This window comes from Neopelma chrysocephalum, unplaced genomic scaffold, assembly GCF_003984885.1.
Source record: "Neopelma chrysocephalum unplaced genomic scaffold, ASM398488v2 Primary Assembly neopelma1_45, whole genome shotgun sequence".
Taxonomy (NCBI): Eukaryota; Metazoa; Chordata; class Aves; order Passeriformes; family Pipridae; genus Neopelma; species Neopelma chrysocephalum.
The window spans coordinates 17991379-18009170 of NW_020897704.1; the positions used below are offsets into that span (position 1 = coordinate 17991379).

Here is a 17792-nt window from a genome sequence, read left to right on the forward strand (position 1 = left end):
ATTTTTTGCAGAGAGAGTAATTCAGACATCAGAATGGGCTGCCCAGGGAGGTGGTGGATTCACTGTCCCGGGAGGTTTTTAAGATGAGACTGGATGTGGCACTTAGTGCCGTGGTCTGGTAACCATGGCGGTGTTGGATCAAGGGTTGGACTTGATGGTCTCTGAGGTCTTTTCCAACCCGGTTGATCCTATGATTCTATGATTCTAGCCAAATCCTGCTTTTGGTTGCATGTATGTAAACATGGGGAACTCCACTGATGCCAAACTGGGAGACTGTCTATTTATATCCCTGAAGCTGGAGCAGAATAAAATAGGACCAGCTGGGCTTGTGAAATCATGGGGGTTCAAAATACCTTGAATTTCTTGGAGTTGGAGTCTCTCAAAACTAAACTTTCTTAATCAGGCTGGCAAAATAAAGTAGCCTTAGAATGAGACATAAAGAGCTCCGATGTAAATGCTGATAAAAGTATATGGTGGCAATGGCCAGGGGATGAGGACAGTAGTAAATTATGTGGAGTTTTGCTATGAAACCCTAAGAGTTCAGTAGCTGATATCTTTCCTCAAATGAGAAGTTGAAGTTGAAGCCTTTTTGTGTGAGCATCCATGCCAGCTGCAACATGGTGGGGTGCACCAGTGGTCCCAGGGGCTCACTCAGATGTGCCACAGCCCTCTGAAAATGGGAATACTGAGGAAACTAGAGACCTACCTGGTGCAACAGCTCTAAGCGCCACCAAAGGAGTGGCTATTTCAAACAAAGTCAGCGCTCACTGACACATGGTTTTCCAGCTTTTTAGCACTCAAAATACTATGGATGAAATCCTGGCTCTGCCAGTTGAAGCCAATTGACTGAAGATGAAACAGGCTTTTGAAGTCTCAGTGAAAAATAATGTATCTTATGGCTTTTCCCAGCACAGTCACTATTGCCTGATACATTCAGCTCTGACTGTGACCAGCTTTCACAATTTCTGTGCAGGATAAGTGAGGCAAAGTGTGGCAATTGAGCATGCTGTGGGGTTGTGGGTTGTGCCTCTGGGGGCATGGACCTGTCTGGGGTGCAAGATGTTTGCAGTGCTCAGTGAATGGTGCCTGCCTCTGTCACCTGCCTCCCTTCTCACCTCCTCAAAGGAAAATCACAGATGGGAATGGTGCTGAAGTAACCTGGAACCCTTCAGCACATCTGGGCAGATTTGCTCTCCTCTCTGTTTCAAACTGCTTTAATGCACAACAGTCCTGGCAGCTGTTCCTAAATGATGCACCACAACAGAAAGCCTGGGAAGTGCATGCATTCAGCAATTAAAAAATGGGTAAATTGAGCTTGCTTTGGTGTATGAGCTTCTGGGGAGGAGGGGAAGCCAGAGTCACCCCACCTGTGCCTGTGTCTTTCAGCGAGATCCTACTTTCCCGGCTCAGCACTCCCTGTCAACCCTGGGCCACAGCTAAGCATGATGGACCCACACTACATCAGATCCTGCACTTTGCACCCAAGAACCTGCCAGTGCTTCACAGAGGGGTTCAAGCATCAGTCCTCTTCTCTGCCCAGGGTGAAAACCTGGCACGCAGAGATTAAAGTCTGCACTTTTCTATTTGATTTCCAATACACAGCTTTGGCCACTCTGGGAGGTGCTGAGCATCAGCAATGCCATGCAAAGCCCCGAGGAACTGTGGGTGCTCAGCACCTCTGTCATAGAACCCTTGGACTGGATGCACCCCATGCCAGAGGCCAGACTGGTGAATTAAACGACATGCTTGGGGGCAGCACAGTAAGTCAGTGACAGAGGATGATGACTCCTTGCCACACATCTTCCTTTACTTCCACTCTGCTCATAATACACAGTGACTCAAAGGAGAGGAGCTGCAGGATGAGACCATGCTCTGCCATGTCCTTTGCTCAGCTCTACCCAGCTCTGGCCTGACACCATGTACCTGCCTCTCTTCTGAAACAAGGGTGCTGATCCCAAGCACTAAAAGAATGAGGCCAAGCATGAATTGGCTACCATCTGATGTCAACCTAACTCTCACCATGGCTTTGAAGGAGAAGGATGGGAGGGAAAGCAGCAGTTTCTTAATCTGAGCAGGAGGGAAAGCGGCAGTTTCTTAATCTGAGCAGTAACAGCTCTGCTAAAGCCAGACAGACTTGCAGTCCAATTTGAGGAGTAAGAAATGGCATGCCATTGAAATCCTCCCATGTTGCAAAGTTAATGTTGATTCCTACCTATAGAAATAGCCTATCCCCCAGCAAACTGGAAGGAGGGACATTACAGGAAGTAATTTTTAAAAGAAAAAAAATAATGCTCAGAAAAGTATCTCTATTTAAATAATCCAGTTGAGATGTTCGTAGTTAATGGAAAAAAATACAACATATACTGTTACCTACACTGAGAAAAGAGTAAATCACTGGGGAAAAGAATGAGTGTTCATTAGTTAGAACATTGCTAGACTCACATACATATATATACTTATATATATATGTATATATGTACAGCACCAGAGACTGTTAGATCCGTTCCCCCTGCAGTCATTTGCAGTTTGTGATAAATGAAACATTTCAGAATTGCAGTATAAAATATGGCCATAAAAAAATCTTCTTTCTTCTAGTCCTTCGCTGAGCGTGTGCCTCGGGGTGGAACAGCACCGGGGCCACCTGCCAGCCCGGCCTCCTGCCCGCTCCTCGCCGGCCCCGCTCTCACTTGCTCCCTGTGTGCACTGTGGTCACTGTGGTGGGTCTGGGTCTCCGGTCCCCTCCGACCGCAGAAACGCCTGAAGAAGCAGATGAAACAAAACTACAGAGAGTGGATGGAGACATACCTAAAAGGAAAGCCAGAAACACAGTTAGAAATGTTATTTTTTTGGAGGTGGGAGTGTGGGCAAAGCTGAGTTTCTTGCGTAGCGAGCTACAGAGCGGAGGGGATTGCAGCTGGAGAAGGGGACTGCAGCTGGAGAAGGGGACTGCAGCTGGAGAAAGTGCTGCTGCTCTTCCTGCAGTGGTGGGTTGGCTGGGAACCTCCACAGGGCATCTTCTGCCCTCCTGGCCCACGGCTGTCCACCTACTGCCACCACCAGCAGTGCATACACACGTCACAGTGACTCAGTGTCCAGCTTTGGTACGTGTTCAACCAGACCAATTCCACATTTCTGGGGCTGAAGAAAAAGAGTTGTGGGATTCAAAAATCCCTCCAGCATTGTGTTTGCTCAGAATAATTTCCTTGTGGGTATATTAAAGATGATTAAACTTCTCATCATGGCCATGTAGCTAAACGAACAGACTATGCACCTGGACTACAAACATCTCCCCTGGCATCCTGGAAAGCTGCTGATAAAGAAGTAGAGTGGGTCAAATTCGTTGCTGAGTTCCAGTAAGCCTAGAGGGAATGCAAATTTGTGTGACTTGAATATCATTCTAGCAACAGCTTACGTCGCTCCAGGCCTTGCTGGTATGTCTCCAGGAGTTCCAGCTGAGATGCAGGTTGATGGAAGTTGAGTATCTGTTGAGTAGCAGTATTCTGGTGCAAAAAAAGCTGACGAGAGGGCACCTGACCTGGTCACCTTGCTCTGACAAGATGCAGCACCAGAGAAATTAGAAATACAGTTCATTTTTCCAGACTGGTGAATAAAGGGTGGATGAAACCTATATTAATATATTCTCAGACTGGAGTTTGATATGGCCTTTTGACTTCTCAGGATCTTTTTGATGCTTGTTAGGACTTCTTTCCATGTTTCAAGATGGCATTTCAACCTCAGGGATGATTATGCTGTACCTGTACTCAGCCACATCCCGTTTCCCATTGACATTTGCCACCTTGGCTTCACACAGCAATTTAACTACTACCTTAAAAATATAGAGAACTAGGACCTGTAATTAATCTAGGCAGTCCAATCATGTCTCAACTAAATACACCCACCACAGACTGAGAATCAGACCAATACACTTGAGAAATCCTGACTGATTCCCTTAGGCTGTCCTGACAGGTAGCATAGTCCAGCCTAATGCATCATCTCTGCTCTGCCCTACTGCAGAGAACAGACTTAGGATGCAGCCCGACACAACCTACTCTCAGGCAAAGGCTGTACTTAATTGTCTTCAATGATGTGAAATTGCTGCATTCAAAACTATTTGGAAAGCTCATTAAATGTCTATTAATAGCATTAAGAAGCACTCTATTGTGTAATGGTGGCACAGCTGGTTCATGTAACTTGCTGCATGGGATCTTTCTTGTGGCAAGAAATCAATCCCCAGAGAAAACTGCTGAAAGAGGCAAGACAGACCTCAGAGGTTTCCTTTTCCCCAAAAGGAGGTGTTTGGTGGAATACATTTTATCTGTCAGATCCCTCTTAACTCCTTGTATTTGCTGCTGGTTCTCCTCATTGGTTCTCTGGGGCTCCAGCATCTCCTAACTCTTTAATTAATTTCTTTGAGGAAGGGAAGTTCTTCTGTATTGTTCACCAAGCTGGACTTAACCTGGGATGCTTAGAAATATTTCAATATTTTTCTGCCTCATATTTCTGGCATATTAAAACTCATCCTATCTTAACACATTTGGTTTAATACTTCTTGTCCTGAAGGAACATCTCCACCACTGCAAAATATGGTTGGATTGTGTACAGGGACCTGCTGGGTTCTGTAGTGGTAAAACAGATTTTGTTCTCCCACCCTTCTTGTTCACACATGTTTTTACACTGTTCAGACTATTCAGTGCCATTAATTAACACCATCTGAGATTAATTAAATGGAGGGATGGAGATTATTCACCCACCAGTTTAACAGCATTAATCACCCACTAGTTTAACAGCAAAGCATGCATCAGATGCTCTAGATCTGATTGGGATCCAACCTTGCCATACTGCAGCAGGAACCAAAATCAAGGCATGTTTCTGCCCTGTAAGTGATTTTCTACATCACCGCATGGCCAGTACATGGTTAGAAGTGCTTTGAGGATGGTCAGCACTGCATTGCTCCTTTGCAGGTGCCAGGTGTGTGCCAGAAGCACAGCGATGTTTTTTTGGCAGCAGCTGTAGGATTTGCCACTGGGTATCACAAACTGGGCACTGGGCATGAATTCCCATCAGGCCCAGGATGCAGAGGGAAGGGGCTCTCCTCTGGCTCAGCCACAGCACAATCTGGCAAAAACATCTCACAGAGCACCCAGAAGGCCAATCCCACTCCAGGCATGAGGGAAACTGTGCCCATGACAGCAAGAGAAACCACAGCTTCCACACGGAGCCACGGGGACTGTGGCTGGTGGTGTGACCTCTTCAAGGAGCAAGGGTTGGCAAGCAGGGGTGGCAGAAGCACCCTCAGGTGCACCATCCAAAATCCATCCTGAATAACAGATGCTTTCAGTTCCAGAATAGTGCAGGGTATAGTCTAGAAATGACCATTTCAGTCCACAGCGAAGCAAGCACTAATTGGCAATACCAACATCTATTAGCACTCTTTTTTGGTGTCACACTTAAAAATAATCTCCTCTAATTATAAACTCCACATTCCTCCATTTCATGATATAAAAATCTCTACATATGGACTGAAGGAAATAAAATAAATGCTCAGAAGCCAGAGAACAAATAGGCTTCATTGCAAAGGATGCATTTCTGTCTTCCAAATAATCCCTTTGCTGCCATGTCTCCTTCCCTGGCATTCAGGAAAAAGATATATCCCAAACATCTGAGTCCATTGGGCAGCTTGGAAATTTCAATTATAGCATATAACAAAAGTGGCAGAGAGCCAAGTCCTGCTGTGGTGCAGAGAGCCCAAGTCCTGCTCAGACAAATGAGCCTCTTTATGTAGGAGCTTAACTTGGCCCAGGAAAGAGGGAAGCTGGGTCCCACTAGCAGGATCAGTCTCCTCCATGGAAAATGGAAATGGAAAGTAAACCAATTTTTACAGAAAAATGCCCTATCATAATACTGGAAACTCAAACATAAACAGTTTGAGTAAACTTTTTCAGATTTCAACCAAATACAAAACTTTGTTGCTGTGGGGGTCTGGGTCTCTTTCCCAAGCGAAAGCCCTTTTTCTCCACAAGAAAGGGTGTTTTTCTCTCAAAAATGCACCAAGCTAAAACCTCTCTTTTTTTTTAGTGTGTAAACTTTTCCAGCTGAAACATTGTTTCTCAGGGCAGCCAAAAGTGACGGCCTAGGTCCGCTTTAAAGTCCTTGTTTTAAACACCTGCTTGCACAAAGCCAAACCTACTGGCGGTGAGGACTGCAGCCTGGGGGTCAAGGTGAAAACGGGGATCCCGCAGATTTGCTCGTGGTAGGAGCTTTCCCAGGATGTTGGCTACTCACAATCTTTCCGTGTGGCCGCCTCAGGAAGCGGTGTGGCGAGGCTGAGGGTGCTGGACACGCCGGCGCTGGCACTGTCCAGGCTGCTGCCGAGGTGTAGCCGCCTCATGTGCCGCACGACTGCCGTGGCGTTAAACGCTTGCTGGGGAAAAATAGCAAGAAAGAAATAAAGAACAATAAAAAAAAAATGGAGGTGGAAAGTTACTTCTGCTCCCCTCCTGGCTGCTCAGAATGTCAGAGGTGAATGAGCCCATTATCTTTCAAATTTTTCCTGAATTCTAGTTTCTAAGCTAGGAACAGCGTTTTCAAGCCGTACGCATCTCTGCTCTGGTCCTGCTCCCTGTTGTTACTCCCAGTACTCAGCTGGCAGCCTACAAGCAAAGCCATATTTGACACATCCTCCTCTGCCCCAACACACAGTGTTCTCATTGCTTCCTGTCCCCCTGTCGTGCTGATCCTAACTTCACATATAACCGTGAGTGTTTTAGTGATGACCAGCCCCATCTCTCATCATTACATTTGGTACTTGGTGAATACCATCCTGTATAAAAGCCCCTGCAGGCCCCTAAGTCTGGACCAACTATTTTGACCAGAATTTTGGGCCACAAGAGCACTAACATGCTGAAAGGGTGGCTGTACAGCTGCTACATTAGCAGAGCTGTGTCTCAGTGTCATCCCCAAGGACAGGTCACTTACTCTCCATTTGCTTTTTGCAAAGTTCTTCCGGATCTGAGCGCTGACCGACTCGTGGATGTTTTTGTTGAGTGCTGTGTCACCAGCAATCCTGAAATGGACAGAGCAGGCACATTTTAAGAGATCTTTTTCTCTTCTTGAGTACTCTTTACTTTTTCTCCTCAACAGAGAGGCTGGTCCCAGGTGTGACTGCACCTGCAGTGACGATGATTTCATTCACACAAGGGCTCAAACTTCTCACCACCGTCTCTGCTGGCAGCAGTGGTGGAAAATCTGGGGCAATAAATGCAAGTGTAGATAAGGCTTGTAGGTCTGGCAGCTACAAAGAGGTATGGCCTGATTTTGTTGGTGTACGGCTGCTTTCTATCACCACTACAACCCTGGATGAAGACATTCTACCTTTTTTTTTCTTGACATCTGAAGATTTAACATTAACAGGTCGAGACTACTTTTAGCCTCAGCCATGCAGAAGCTTCCAGAGCCACTCCAACCTGTCTGATTTCTGTTTGCACTGGAGATTTTCCTGCCACCCTGCAATGTACATAGTCATTCATCATGATTAATGTGGATTTACAGTAAAGCAGATACATGGACTCTCACTAAAGCAGCACAGACTGCACAAAAAATTGAGCTGAACAACACTTAACCTAAAAAATTGATTGATCTTGCATAGTTTCTTTAACATATAAAGACACATTCAAATCTTCACTAAACACTATTATTTCAAGGGAATTTCATTGATTTGTTTAACTCCTCAAGGCATGAGATCTGTTGGAAGAGCAGGCACCACAGTGAACTGATGTTAGGCCATGTTATGGGGTATTAAGCACTCTCTAATGTAGGTGATGCAAGGAGGCAAAGATTGCCTTCTATGTTGTATGTGATGCTTTCAGAAATCAATTTTTCAGCCCCAGTGTAGAAAAACAATGTCCATTAGCAATAAAAAAATTGTAAGAAATTGAATAATCCATCAGGACCAGAGTCTTCCAGTCTAGGGAGCTCCAATGAGATAATCAGAAGGTCTGGGGGACTCAGCAGTCATCTAGTCCTTCTCCCCACTCCAGCTCTGTCAAAATAGTTTTGACAAGTATTTGGCTAACCAGTCCCTAAAGATCCTCAAAAGATAGAGACTCCTCAGGCAAACAATTCCAGAGCCTCACTATCTCCCAGAAGACATGGAAAATAGTTTATTCCCTTTGTCTTTGAAGCATCCTTTCACATATTTGAAGACTGTTATCATGACTTCTCTCCGTCTTCTCTTCTCTAGACTAAACAAACTGATTCTTTCACTGTTTCTTCATAACTCATATTTTCTAATCCTCTGATCTAGTGAGCTCCTCTGGATTTTCTCCAACTAGTCCACATTTTCTGTAGAGGGTTGCACCCGAACTGTTCTCTGTTTTCCAACTAAGGCAGCAGAATGGCAGCATTGCTTTTTGTTTCTTAAGAGGTGAAACCGCTTACATACCCCAGCCTGCTGTTTCCATTTATGTGTCCCGTGAATTGGAGACAGCCCTTCCATTTCAGCCAGATCATTCCAAACTGTAACCCTGTTCTTCAAGGGACATGCTACTTTTCCTGCCTTCGTGTCCATGGCACATCTAAGAAGCACTCTCTGAAACCAGACTTCTCCAAATTGTTGTCCTCCTTCCTGCTGGCAACAGTCACCCAGGATTATAATCAGAGGGGTGAGAGGAACTAATTACTCTTGGGAGGAAGGAATAAATCCTCACCTCCCAAGAGTGGAGACCCACCAATCCCATCCTGTTGCTCATCTACATTGGGTCATTCAAGAGTACTGAAGCCAGCAGGATAGTGGAACAGGGCTCCCATTCAGGGTAGCTCTAATCCAGCTGGGAAGGGCTCTGTCTGACTGCCACCACTATGTAGCTTCTACCTCAAGTAGACAGAAGAACTGGACAAAGCATGGCTCCCAAATGGCACCTGACTTCCTCCCCTGGGTTCCCGTGCTGTTGACGGAGAAGAGAAGGTGTTTGGCTGAGAACTGGATGATCTTCAGATCTTTCTCTGAAGGTGATTCCTTCTGATCACCTCTCCCAGTGACAGGGAGCCAAGTTGGTCTGGACTTCCCACTGGGGCCAGGCAACTAAAACCTTGGTGAGGCAGTATCTGGGTTAAGCATCATGTTCACTGTTTCATCCTCTGTCCTGCACAGTGAATACTGCCAGGCTCAGCACAGACCCTGATGGATCCCATGCAGGATACACTCCCAGATAGGCCTTAGCAGAGTTTCCCAGTGGGAATGCAAACTGCTAGTTCGAGTCACTCTGAAATATCATGAGCACTCTGCTCTCTCCAGAAACACCTCCTCGGTGAAGGCAGGTGCCCTCAACACATACCAGCTGGGATCACTGGCTGTCATACCACAGATCTCAGGAGAAAACTAAGCTGACAACTTAATATGTGGACAGCTACAAGCCAAACCATCCATTCAGTAACTGATCAAAAAGACCAAGACAGAAAATTCACTTACACTTGCAAATAACATTTTTCCTCCAAAGTTAATGACGCATTTTCCTTTATGAACAAGTTGATTAACAAGCTCTATAAGCACAGATCCTGTTTTCCACTTGCCAAATTTTATTCTGGAACAAGTTCTTAGGGCATGATACCCTTGCCAGCTCTTCCAGAAGATTGTTCTTGTCAGTCTCCACAAGGACTTGAAAATGCATTTTTGCCATATGAAACTTTCAATCAGGCGTGTAGCTCCAATACAGGCTATATCTGTTTTTTTAGTTTATGATCATTTTCTGAAATGCTGGTGGTTTCAATAAGAAACTGCTGATTCCAATAGTTCACAAACTGTCTTCTACCACCCCTAACTCTATATTCACTATGCAATTCTTGTAATTCCAGGAAAATAGTATCGGTATTTGGGCGTTTTCCAAATAGGCAGAATAGTACTTGTTTACTTCACAAGGGAATGGACAGACATCCTGTGAAGCCCTCAGATGCTACAGTGGTGTGACCATCCTACATCTAAGCATTAGCACCTTGGAGATGCTAGCTTTTAATCAGAGCAAAATAACAGCCCATCTGGGGTAATTCAGTGCAGCAGGATCTGTTCAAACATGTGCTGGTATGCTGAATAGTGTGGCTCAAAACGCAGCCCCGGCTGCCAAAGCCAGGGGTGGGATTGTTCCCCAAGCTGCCTCTGAAGAACTATCCTGTTAATTTTGTGATTCTGTAACATGAGGACTGCGCTTTTATGCTGTATTTTGCACTTGGAGGATTTTGAAGCTTTTCTAAAATAACACTTGTGGTGTTATAGTGTTTATAGTATAGTTTTTACTTCTTGGAAAACAAGACCATTGTTAATATCCATTAATTGTTTGCTGGTGTTTTGCTGGAGATGTGATGGTTTGAGGACACAGAAGAGGGGGAGGTAAGCAGGGAGAAGCAATATTTTCTGTACCCAACTGGTAGAGTTTGAAAAATGAGATGGGCTTTTGGGCACCTACCCTGAGGTGGGTATCATGAGTATCATCACATCTATACTGAATGTATTTAATCATAAACTTTAGTTCCCTTGCTGAGAAGATAATGAATAAAATTTAACAGGTTTTAGCGCAAGTTATGATTACCCTTCCCCCTTTCCCTAAGTCTCCAAGTCCATAGGCTATAAACCATCTTGCTTCTCCTTTTAGGCCAAAACCCCTTAGCACCTTTCTTTCTTTCTTTCTCCCTTTCCATCACAACATATCCTTTGCCTGCAGGAATCATTTCCATCTTCCCTGAGAAACAATGATCAACTTGAGCTGATCAAACTGATGCATATCTAATAAAACCCTGAGCAACAGCTCCTGGCTTTGCAGTTAACTTTGAAGTGAACTGTGTCAGCATTGAAGTTTGTTTTTATTAACTGTACTAGCTGGCCCAGTAAAAGATATTGCTTCTATCTACCACACACACATACAAAAATAAAATTAAACTAATCAGAATAACGCATCATCTGCTATCATGCTGAGCATCATCCAGAAGCGAGCAAGGACTGATTAGTCTAAGTGGAACCTGGCTTTTCTCTCAGGGTTCCAGTTTTGCAGCACCCACAAGCAGCTACATCCTAACAATGCTTTGGGGCACAGAATTGGATACCAAGAGCCACAGTCTGATGACTCTCCATCCCAAATACGTCCACTGAAACTAAGAAAGTTATTTCTTGTGAATAAGCATAACAAATCTCATCCTGCACATCAGAGGAATCTAATCTAATGATCAAATATTATTTCATAGTATCTAATTTATTTTAGCTCTCTAGCTGAGTTCAAACTTATCACACCAATTTATCTAGCCATACCACTTCTAAGCTTTGAGGGGAACCTCCAACAAAGATAAACCAGTAAATTTCCTTTTGGACAGTTCTTTATTAGCATGCTGCAAGCATATGTCTCGTTCTCCCTGCCCATGACAGCAGGCAAAGTCTTTCATCTACCATTATTTTCTGAGCCCTCATACTGAAGGCAGCCAACTCAAATGCTGTGCTGGCCAAACAGTGCTTGGAAAACTCTTCAGTATGATGACAGGAAACATGGAGTTAGCTGTAATGGATAATGCTGAAGGATCATAACTCTTCTATATGTACACACACACACATATATATATATATCTACATGTACACACATGTATGTGTATAAATATACACACACACGTACTGTATCAGTGATGTTCCAAAATAAATAGAGTGCAGGGATGAACTCGATAAGAGTTTGATTTAATGTTGTAAACATCAGCAGCTCCCTTCAGGAAGGCCTTTTCACACTTCAAGCAGTACCGTCTGAGAACTGAGCTCTCTGTAAACCACGTCCTTTCCCTGGGTGGAAATTATTATCTGGCTTGTGCTCTCTGGCACATAATAAACACTCAGGGTCATGGCCATAATTTGCAGAGACTCAGTCCTTGCCAAAGCTTTGTGATTCTTCAATGTAGGCATGGATGGATGTCGGCACGTACCAAGTATCCTCTGTCCCTTTGCACAAGCAACAGGGAAAGGCAAGGACCACACTCGTACCTGCAGACACAAGTGTCTACCTGGTGCCACAACCTCCCTCTCCCTTATACAATCCATACAGGGAGGCAGCATATACATCACCCTTTAATTTAGATGCCCCAGGTTGCCTTCAATGCCATAACTGGCTTCAGCACACAGCTCTAAATCCCATTTAAGTTCACTTGGTTAATGCATGACAGAGCAAGTAAATTCATGGCACCCCCTCCAACTTTTATATATTAGCTTTCTCACTGTTGGACTTTGTCCTTGCCCTCTGAGCACTCTTTTCTTTCCTTCCGATCTGAGCCCAGAGGCTGAATTTGGCTCTGCAGGGCCTAGTTTGACCTGACGGGGAGCACACTTTGATAATCCTTGTGGGTCCCTTCCAACTCAGGATATTCTAGGTTTCTATGATTCTACAGATTCTCAAGTTTCTGCTGCTTGCCCTTAATCACTTCAGACTGAGCCACTGCCCTAAACAGGGTGTGGGTTCTGATATGGCAATATATTTAATAAACTTAATTGTTGTCATTAATATGAGCCAGGGAAACATTAAAATGTATCAAGCCGCAGCAAAATCACTCCACTCTTTTGTTACCTTCATTTTCCATGTTCTTTTCGAAAAGTCATCAGTGGAACAACCAAGCAGAACATTGCACCTTTGCAACACACCATGAACAGTGCAAACCTCACTGAAAGATACACTATAAAATAAGCAAATTTTCCAATGGAAAGCATAAGTCACCTGTATATTAAACTGGAGAAATCTGTATAAATGGATTGTACAGGCTGGGGTGGAATCATTATACCAACAAGTCTCACATATTATACTGTTTCAGCTACCATACTTCACTGCAACTATTAGCCTCCTTTTCTGCCAACTCTGAGTTTAACATACCGTCCCTCTGCCAAGGCCATTTGATTATAAATAGCAAAACATCACGTAAATGCAGGCATGTGGGGAGCAGATACAGCACAGAAAAGCAGGCCATTGGGAAGAAGTATTTACTTTTATTAGGGTCTATTCCTGTGCAAACATTTAGTCATGCAAATAGCTGTCTATTCTAGAGCAGTTTTCCAAAATTCAAAGGGATTATTAACCTTAAAAGCATAAATGTAATATCTTGCAAGATCCAGTTCTTGCAAGCCCTGTTTGGAAGATAAAAACACGGTAATTGAAATAAAAGGTGTATTTTGGAATTGGCTTGTTCTCCACAAATGTTACATAAGAAACAACAAAGCCTCATGGCAATGTCAGGCACAGTTAACCACTTTTATCACAATCAGATTATAAAATAAGTGTTAAGTATTCTTGATTTGATAGTTTTCTTCCTAATTTGTGGCTTATTGCAAAGATCTGATACTGCAAGGGAAGATAACATAGGAGGAAGAAAAAGAGAAAGCTGGAAAATATTACTACATGGAGCTACTTCATCATATGTGTTAATCATCTACCATTTGCACAGCACCAGTGACTCAGGTAGATCTGTGTTCTGCTGGGGAGACACGGAGACAAACCCCAACTCTCACTAAAGTCTGGCAAAACTCCCATTAACCTCAGTGGAATCAGGATTTCACTTCATGACAATGCTGGGGTTCAAAGATGCTTCTCCAGTTATGTTGCTTGTGCAGACAAAAGAGGTGCTTTTTATGAGGTGCCATTAAGGGCTACTTGCAGTGCGAGCACTTTGGAAAAGCATATGATTTGTGGGGCCCCATGAAGTCTGCTCTGATCACCTCTTCCCACCAAGCCAATAGTCTTACGTACCTCACTACCACGGATAACACACAGAGAAGACAATGCTATGTCAGCACTGTGGAAGGTGATGTGGCTAATGGGGGTTGAAAATGGGTACACTGAAAAATACATGCTCATCTGACAAGGTGGTGTGGGATGCCTCCATCGTAAAAGGGGGAATCATGAGAGGAACTCAAATCTGGACTTGCTGGAAACTTAAACATGACCAGGCTGAGAGAAGGACACGACCATCGAGAGGAAACACAGAGATCTACTCCTCCTCCACTAAAAAAGCCTTTCCCTCCTTCCAAGAGCAGGAGAGGATGCCTTTGCAACAGATGTAATGGCTAGAATGAGAGAAGAAACATCAAAACCCCCACTATTTCCTGACATAAGCAATCTGTGTGGAAAATGATTCTTGAGCAATGCTTTGGCAAAAGGAGATCCTATCACTAACTCTGAAATAACAGATAATATTTGGGTGAGTAGCCTTGATCATCCAAAAAGGCATTTATCACTACAGTATCCAAACCCTCCATAAGATCACTCTCCAGAGAGGTCCATAACAGCAACATCTGTGTTACGGGAAGAAGGTTTTGAGAGCAAAGGGGAATGAGCCATCGAATTTTGCTCACAAGCACAGTGGGGAGGACAGAGGCAGATCTGAAGCCATAGGTCAGGAAACCTTCATGCTTTGCTTCCACTGTACAACTGTCATAGAATCACAGAATCCTAGAAAGGCTTGGGTTGAAAGGGACCTTAAAGATCATCTAGTTCCCACCTCCCTGTCCTGTAATCCACTGGCACATAACTGCCTCTGTGTCAAAGGGAGGTGGGTTTGGGATGTGGGGTGGAAATATGGTGCATATTTGAAGCCTCTCTACTGCAGTGCCATTTGCATGTCTGACATTTCAAAGGCTGACCCTGAGCTATGCTTTACATGACTGGGAAGCAGCCCTTCAAGTGAACCACTATCTGGCAAAGTCAGCCTGGCAGAAGAAGACCCCCTGACACAGAAATGGGGGAAGACTCTCTTGGGAGATTGTTTTTACATCAAAGAATGAATTCTGTAGAAAATAGTAAGAATTATGGAGCAGTCTGTGAGTTTCCATTGGCCCTTGGCCATGACATGCAAAAGAAAAAAAAAACAAAAAAAAAAAGAAAGAAAATTCTTTTTATCATTTTGTTCCTTTTGGAGGGCCCAAAAGCTCTGTGTGTTGCAAGTGCCACGTTTCTTTGTTGCACTCCAGCAACCAACACCGATGTAGCGGGGCCAAGAGCTGGATTCTTTTTTTTTGTGTGTGTGTGTATCTTGGATGGAAAATTTGCCTCTGAGTTGTACAAATGGTCACCTCATTCCCGCTGGGAGTTGCATTCCCATTGTTTATTCTGTACTGCTAATACTGAGTTCTGTAATGTTTAATTTCCCAAAGCTCAGATTTTTCTTCATCTCCCAAAAACTGGATTTTCTTACTCAAATTTCCTTTTTGTCACACAAAGAGTGCAAAAGGAAATGGTATTTGGGGCAATTGTGATAGTATAAAAACAGTCTAATATGCACCTGGGAAGAAAATGTCATGCCATTGACTTTTTTCTGTTGCTGCTATTATAAAAACAAGAATAATATCTCACCTCATATTTAACATTCCCTTCCCTAAAAGACTTGGATTCAGAGCCCATGTGAGGGTGCAGGTGGCAGTGTGGGGTGATGCTCTCAGTCACTCAGGGCTGGTCAAAAGTAAATGACCCACTCTTGTTCCAGCTGCATAAACCCTGGGTAACGTTGGTAAAGTCAACTCACATGGAAAGGCATCATCTAATTTAAAGCACTTTAGGGAGATCTAAATTACAAATGCAGTCAGATCAAGTACTCTTCTGTAGGCACTGCAGAGAGACAGCATTGCTACTGCTAATTCACTTTCAGCTCATCCCTCTCTAGCCTATCTCTTCCATTCAACAACAGAGGATAACCAGCATGTGGAACCAGCTCCTTACTGCAAGCAGGAGGTGGACTATTTGTGAAGCACAGATGAGGATTTCCTACTTCATGGGATGCTCTAAGGGCTCTGATATTACCTTGGCAAGGACCTCATGAGCAGGTTGATATCCAGCCTTCTGCACACCTGCGGTATTCGACCTTTGGCCCCCAGCTATGATTTCTGGGTTCAGTCATTTGGGCATATGCCACTGCTGCACTACAGTCAACATACACAATTCAGCATTTTACTAATCCTTACACAGATATTCAACAGGCTGGTGCATGAGATTAAAGTCCATCACAGTCTTCTAGAGGACAAAGGCGGGGTTTTTTAAATATAAGCATTAAATTATTTAGTAGAGTATGTTACAGGAAAACTACTTCCACCCATGAATGTAAAACGATGCCCTCTGCCCTGAAAGTAGTGACTGCTGCTTACCAAGGGTGCCGTGCTGCTTGCTCACAGGTGTATCTTTTATTAGGGTCCTTCTCCATCAAATTGCGAATGAAGTCTTTAGCTGCAAAAAAAAGAGAGAATAAATGAAAGCAATAGAGTTGATGCCCAGTTCTGCTGATGGATGATCAGCCAACAGCACTGATCAGGCTACCAAGTGCCACCTGGCCACAGCACAAGAAAATGGTCCCAGGCCACTTGTCATTTATTAATATAGATATAACCAAAAGGACTTAGGACCAAATCCAAACTATTTAGTACAGCAGGTAAAAGCTGAAGGTATCTACTCCTGCAGGTATATTTAGGAGTGGATGGATAATTCAGAGTCAGCAGAGTACAAGCCTGGCAGCTCCCAGCTCCCCCGGTCAGCCACGTGCCTCTGATCATCTTAGTGGCCTGAATGTGGCCACACCATTGCAGGTGCTAGTAAACCGAGTGGGAAAAGCAGGGAGGAGGTCAGATGCCACAGTAAGAGAAGCTTCACGTTGCTCACCCCAAGCAGTCACACACAGGGACAGCTGTGAGGACATGTTGTGTATTTAAAAGGAATTTAGTGAGGCAAATGGACTCCCTTGAGCACGAGGCAGTGTGTTTTTAATCGACACTATAATGGAAGGAAGGGAGATTGCAGCATGGCACGCATCCAGTAGTGTCAGGACAGTGTAGCTGAAGGAGCCACAGCAAAGCCAAATATGGCAGGAAAAATCTTTGTGCTGATTTAGGTGCTGGACTTTCCCCCAAAAGGCAAAGGGGTCTGCCAGCAGACCTTCATATTTTCTCTGAAAACCTTATGGGCTTAAAAAACTTCTCATCACATATATTTTTAAGCAATCCTTCACAATGATATCTGGACTGCAGATGTAAGCAGCATGAAATGCTGCTCTCTGTGCAGATAAGAGCATATATAATAATCTCTATAATAAAAAGAATTTTTATCTACCCTGCTTCAATCAGTAGTACTAATGAATCAGAAAACTGCACTTCTAGAGATATTTTTATATGATGAAATATTCCTAGAATTCATTTCTCCTCCTGCATGAAATAGTAGATGTTTCCCTGGTTTAGAAAGAGCAAGGACACTGAGCTTGTGTGACCCCTTGGAGACCACACAGTACGTCAGTGGCACATGCAGGGTGCAAACTGAATGTGTCCCCCCTGTCACCAATGGACACTGGTGCTGGCAGGCCATGAGCCATGCTGCAGCCAGAAGCCTTTAGCCATATCTGCCTGTAACATGTTGGTGTATCTGCCCCTCTGCCAGACTGACCAGAGCAGGGACAGACAGGCACTGTAGGTTAAATATCTTCTGCACTGGGTGGGGAGCTGGGCGAGCATATGTGCAGCTTTCTGGATCCAACCACATGGACAGTCCCCTCAGTTTCTGGATCTGCTCATCCACCTCATTTGGAAGCCAATGATTTCCTGTTTTTTTTGCTGCAGTCTCACTTTGGAGCTGCAGTGCAGTGTCAGTAACAGAGCCAAAACAGTTTGCCACCTTATTATTAATGACACTTAAACCATCTGCTTCTCATTTGTATTTGATTGAGAAATTAAACTGCTTTTTCTTCTGGGGACAGTCTTCTGACATCTTCATCTTCTGTCTCAGCTACGTTTTAGTGCTTTATGTGTGGTTGGACAAAAT

At 44.1% G+C, this 17792-nt stretch overlaps 1 protein-coding gene across 3 annotated transcripts in view; it reads right to left on the bottom strand.

Moving 5' to 3' along the window:
- Nucleotides 1-17792, bottom strand: part of CAMK1D (calcium/calmodulin dependent protein kinase ID) — a 218910-nt gene that overhangs the window by 5085 nt on the left and 196033 nt on the right. For 2 of the 3 annotated variants that reach the window (XM_027679541.1, XM_027679540.1), the window contains exons 8-10: nt 16136-16214; nt 6976-7063; nt 6283-6421 (exon numbers count right to left, since the gene is read on the bottom strand). In XM_027679541.1, coding sequence (XP_027535342.1) covers nt 6283-6421; nt 6976-7063; nt 16136-16214 — 306 coding nt within the window. Of the gene's footprint in view, nt 1-109; nt 2806-6282; nt 6422-6975; nt 7064-16135; nt 16215-17792 lie in introns of those variants that run through there. The other variant, XM_027679538.1, reaches the window with a different exon arrangement.